Source organism: Gouania willdenowi, chromosome 16, assembly GCF_900634775.1.
Source record: "Gouania willdenowi chromosome 16, fGouWil2.1, whole genome shotgun sequence".
Taxonomy (NCBI): Eukaryota; Metazoa; Chordata; class Actinopteri; order Blenniiformes; family Gobiesocidae; genus Gouania; species Gouania willdenowi.
Window position 1 is genome coordinate 3,989,982 of NC_041059.1, and position 6,000 is coordinate 3,995,981.

General features: G+C 37.3%; 1 protein-coding gene across 2 annotated transcripts in view; it reads right to left on the bottom strand.

Annotated features, from left to right (window-relative positions):
• grik3 (glutamate ionotropic receptor kainate type subunit 3) overlaps positions 1-5,288 on the bottom strand; it is a 163,936-nt gene extending 158,648 nt beyond the window's left edge. For both annotated transcript variants that reach the window (XM_028470423.1, XM_028470425.1), the window contains exon 1: positions 4,417-5,288. In XM_028470423.1, coding sequence (XP_028326224.1) covers positions 4,417-4,534 — 118 coding nt within the window. In that variant the 5' untranslated portion in view covers positions 4,535-5,288. The remainder of the gene's footprint in view (positions 1-4,416) is intronic.
• Between the last annotated feature and the right edge of the window lie 712 nt (positions 5,289-6,000).

Below are 6,000 nucleotides of genomic sequence, written 5' to 3' on the forward strand. Positions count from 1 at the left end.
ACCTGTCTCACAATGGTCTGCAGGCAGCACACACACAAATATCTATCTATCTATCTATCTATCTATCTATCTATCTATCTATCTATCTATCTATCTATCTATCTATCTATCTATCTATCTATCTATCTATCTATCTATCCATCCATTTTCAGAGCCGCTTTTTCACGACAGTGACATAACCATAAGGGACCTTTAGGGAGAGCGCTAAGCACAAGTTACTTAGTTCTGCTTTAACCCTTTTATTGGGGGATAATTTGGACCAATTTAGCCAAAAAAGAAAGAGAAAAAGGCATTGTAACAACTTTAAACATAACAGCCCACAAATGTAAACCAAAAATACAAATAAAAGAGGTTAAAAGTGACAATAATGATGGGTCAACATTTGCAACAAGGTTTAAAGGTGCCAAAAATGTCTTGAAAGTGGAAAAAATGTGGTAAAATTTTAGCCCAATTATATTTATATTCATTGAAAATTATTTGCTATTGGGACGTCCAAATAGGTCCACATTTTCGCACAATATAGTTGTTGACATTTAGTTGTCATTGGTCTAGATTTAGCACAACTTGGTCCAAGTTTGGCCCATAAATAGTAATTGGAAATCAAACTTCTCATTTGGGAAAATTAGCTCAACAATTTTAACCCTTTTATTTGGACTAATTTGGAGTAAAATAGCCACAAAAAAAAAAAAAAAAGAAAAAATGTGTAACAACTTCAAACATAACAGCTCACAAACACAAACCAAAAAAACAAATCTGATCCTGGTCCATGTTGACTACAAAGGTTTTCACCTTTCTACCAAATTTTGAAGTTGTTTAGACGTGTGGCAAAAATGTATTTTCTGTGTGTGTGTGTGTGTGTGTGTGTGTGTGTGTGTGTGTGGGCAGGTGACGTGAAGGCAGTAGGATATGAAATCAACTTCAGACGATGAGGGACATTGATTAACTGGCACTGATTAAGTGCATGAGGTAGATAAAGAATTTGATTATTCAATAAATCCCCGTCAGGCAGTGAATAACCTCATTGATAGAGAAGACAGCCACAAATGATAGATTAGTTTAATCAATCTGCAAATGAACGCGACAATGTGTTTCACTACTATATGCCTCATCATGAGATAGAATATTAGATACATTATACTTTTTATAGCTAATTTTAAAATCAAGCAATCCCTCGCTGGTGTGAAGGGGCCCAGTGGAGCAATAGTAATAGAATGGGTTGCAGAATAAAGTAAAATCTTGTTATTTTTATGTTTCTAAAATTGTCCATTACAGGTTATCTTTAGAAACAAATGAAAACAGCATTCTTGCATACATAGCATGCAATTTCAACTAGGGACAATGTGACATTGCAAAACATGTTGGGGGGAGGACACAGGTATTCTGAAAGGCAAGCGGAGCAAGACCCAAAAAAAAAAAAAAGCACAACACGAGAGAGAACAAACACCCGAGGAAAGAAGAGTCTTTTTTATTCCCTTCAACAAATAGAAGCTGCTGAATGAAACGGAAACGCAGCAGCAACCATCTGGAGTCAACTTAGAGCAACGCGCTGTAAAAAAGCACTAAAATCAATGGCAACAACTCTACCTTTGGATGCCCACCATTACCCAGATGGTGAACAAGTCCAGGAAGTGCAAGTCATCTAAGCAGAGGATAGACGCTGCACTGATAGAGACCAGCAATAGCAACAGCCATGAATCTTGTACATTCATGTCGGCATTCAGAATAACCACCAATCTGAGCATTAACACAGGAGAGAACAAAGAGTTTTTAGAGCATTCTGTGTACGTTTGTTTAATTTCTGTTGTCCTTTTGTGCATCTGTTTTGGAGTCATATTGTTTATTTGTGTTGTTTTGTGTTTTCTTTCTCTTTTTTTTGAGTCTTTTTTGTGTATTTTTGTTGTTGTTTTGTTTGTTTGTAGCACTGTGGGTTTGCACACTCATTTCTTGGGTGTTTTTCTTGTCTTTTCGTGCACATTTGTTGTCATTTTCTGTAATTTTGTATAATTTTTGAGTCATTTTGCGTATTTCTGTCGTCATTTTATGTGTTTGTAGTGCTGTGGGTTTGCAGAGTCATTTTCTGGTATTTTTCTTGTCATTTTGTGTATTTTTGTAGTAGTTTATTGTGTTTCTGGAGTATTTTGTGTGTTCTGTCATTCTGTGTCTATGTTTGTTCATTTTGTGCATTTCTGTTGTCTTTTTTGTGTATTTTTGCTGTTGTTGTTGTTGTTTGTTTGTAGTACTGTGGGTTTGCACAGTCACTTTTTGGTGTTTTCCTTGTTTTTTGTGTACTTTAGTTGTCATTTTCAGTAATCGTGCATGTTTTTTCAAAAAATCATTTTGTGTATTTCTGTTGTCATTTTGTGCGTTTCAGGAGTATTCTGTGTGTTTTTCTTCTCTTTTACTGTATTTTTTCTCACTGTATTGTTACTGTTGTTTTGTGTATTTTAATATCATTTTGTGTGTTTACTTTGTGGGCCGCATGTGGCCTCTGTACCCCCAGTTGACTACGTCTGCTTGAAGGCATGACATGACCCACGGTGCACTAACTAACTATGAGAGAGCCCTCTGTTGGTGTTTGGCTGTAGATTCACGACACAGAGTGAAAGAAACCTAAAAAATCAAGGGTCTTTCCCTCCTTTGGTATTCAGGTATAATATAAAATCTCACATAAATAAGCAAAAACAACACATCTGCAGTGGACACAACAATGACAGACTCTTCTAAAAGCAATGAAGTAAATGCAGCTTAAATTTGAGCTTTTCTTTTAACACTTTTTAAACTAATGCCACCTTTTGTTTAGTCGTCTCCAGTGTGTAAATAACAAGACAAACAAAACTAACGGATAATAATAAAGTGTCTGAAACGTGTTTGAAGTGCACGGCAGTGACATTGCACAAGTAGAAACTAAAGCCTGTCTGTGTAATGCTTTAACATTACAGAATAGAACAGAACAGAACGTGATTTGTCATTGCAACAAGAACAATGAAATTGCTAAAGCCATTAGGTCAGTGCAAACAACAAGAATTTTAAATACAATAAATAAGTAAGTTTATTCTTGAAATTCAAAACACGCAAATGCAACCGACTGTATCCTATTCAAGTGAGCTGCATACCAATCAAACAATATATTATATTAAACATTTTGAAAATAACTGACATTTTGAAAATAACAACAATGTAATAGAATCACATATACTGTAGTTATTTATTGTTTACTTCAATTCATAAAAATTCCTTGCAGATTTTTTCCCCTTTCAGGTAAGAAAACAATTTACATTCTGGAAAATAAATACAATTCAGACAAACAAGACCCCCAACACACACACACAGACACACACACACACACACACACACACACACACACACACACACACACACACACACACACACACACACACACACACACACACACAGGTCATATGTTGGCATATACGTGCCCAATGTCATTTCGAGTGAACATATTGTGCCAAATGTCAAAAATAATTTGTATCATGACGAAAAAAGGTATCGATGCGTTTCACGATCATTCTCACGTGTTCATATAGCAGCACACACACCAACACACACACACACACACACACACACACACACACACACACACACACACACACACACACACACACACACACACCAGCTTATTCTTCTTATATTGTGTCATAGCAGGAGAAATAAATAAAGGAGTGTAAAACTTTGCTCATGCTTTTTTCTGCTACTGGGTGTTCTTGTATTTCATCAGTATTAATAGCTCACTGCACTTCCATCTAAAGAACATGTGTCAAACTCAAGGCCAGGGGGCCAAATCTGGCCCTTTCGAGCATTCAATTTGGCCGCAGAAAGTTGTAGTGATCTCAAATTCACCAATGTAATGAAACTCCGTAATATGTTTAAGGAACTTGCATTTTTATCCCCCCTTTGTTTATATCACAGTCGTTTTTTAATTGCAAATTATGGAAAGAACTCTCAATTTTTACAACAAATCTTGCAATTTCCCACAAAAGAATCAAGCATTTTTGAGGTGAATTGAAGCGATATTGAAAACAATTGGCACTGGAGGTCAAACTGGTCCAGATTTGGCCCCCGAACGACAACCCCTGATCTTTAGGGACCTGATAAAGAGCTTAATAATATAAGTGAGCTGGTGAGTCAACAACAACAATAACAACATGCTCCATGGCTGAAGTCAATGAAAGCTGTGGAGGTCACACTGACTGAATCACACATTAATCTAGAGTTTCATGACTAACAGTCAATGACTTTAAAAACCAATGAAATATTATAAATAATAATGATAATAATCTAAAAACCGTCCCACAGACCTGAGCGCGCAGCGGTTACGCATAAAAATCCGCTCATTTCCAACTAACTTTGAAGCTTTTCTGCGCAAATACAAGCACACATGCGGAGAAATGAATTTACCTATTCGGATTACATGAGGCATCCCGTGAGAACACCGAATCCATAAGAGACACGCGAGCAGCGGAGTCCAGTATTCCCAAGCCGCGGTCCGCGGAGACCTCCAGGCATTATTTCTCATGGTTGGAAAGTCCCGGGGTCGACTTCCTATATTCTTCTTATTTATTTATTTTTTTCTTTAGATTTCCAAAGATGGGACAGAATAATCTCTCATCAAAACTGATTAGGATTGTGCGTGTGTAGATAGGGCAGGGAGAGACGCGCACTCATTGTGTCATTCTGCTCTATTTCTATTCTCCCATGCAGCGTCTCTTCTTCTTTTATTTGTGGTTCCCACGGAGCCTCGGGTCCAGTGTCCAGTCCCCTCACACCGACACAGGCTGCAGGAGTCTCACTATCTCCTCCTACTTATGGGTCCGTCTCCCAATAACGCACCGTCTCCAGCGACAGCCGAACCGCGTCTCCAGCGCGCGCACCAGTGGCTGAGGAAGAGCTGCGCGCACGGTGCGGAACTTTAATTCTCACAGAAAACAAAATCAGCAATTGTAGAATTCTCAAAATGAGTTCTCCTTCTCCAGCCCTTTTTTTTTATTCCGCTCGTGATAAGAGTTGAAGGTTCCGTTCCGTTCCCGTTACGCACGAAGCTCGTTATGGAAGGATGTCCAAAATCATGTCGGATGATAATCTAGGGTGATGGTGGAACATAGCGTTCATTCACACACACTGACACAGTAACAGTCAGTTAGAGGCTGGACGGGATGGTTGGAGTTAGTGGAAGAAGGAAGCCCGCGTGCCCGCGCTCCTTCTCCGTCTGATGATGACGATCCTCCTTCCAATCCACGGTGCCACTAGAGGCACGCGTCGTTACGCATTGATGTCCATGAAGTGTTGTGTGAAGGTGAGACGATCCAGACACACAGACAGTCGCTTTCCAGATGTTTCCAGCTGTGTTTAAACAATGCTGGTCTGCCCTTTATTGTGGAGTGCAGCTTTAACCGTCTTTATGATATAAAATATGTTAATATTTCTACACATTTTGGCAAAAAACAGAAAATGTATCCTATAAGGTTAATGAAATAATGTGTTTAAATTAAATGAGGAATATAAGTACCTGAGATCCATGTTCTGTCATTTAGCACTTTGTGGGCAGTTTTATGTTTTTGGAGTATATATTAATATTTGTATATATATATATATTTATTTATTTTTTATTTATTTATTTATTTTTCTTTTTTGCATTTTTTGTTTTTCGTGTCATTTTGTGTAATTTGCTGAACGCTGAATATGAAAAATAGGGGGAAAAAATTCTTAATACTATTGTTGTGAAATATTTTATTGCGTTAAGACAGTTAATGCAGTAACAATTGATTTAATTTTAGTCAGTCTTTTGACTAAAATGCAACTTCATTTTGTCAAAATATACAGTCATCAGGACTATTTTTTCAGTTCTAGTTTTAGTAAACTAAATGACAGATTTTAGTCAACTGTCACAGATAGTCGATTCAAATATCAAGAATATGATTTGCATTTAAAAAAATCAGATTCAGTTATGGTTTATCAACCTTTAATGGGATGATAAATAATGTT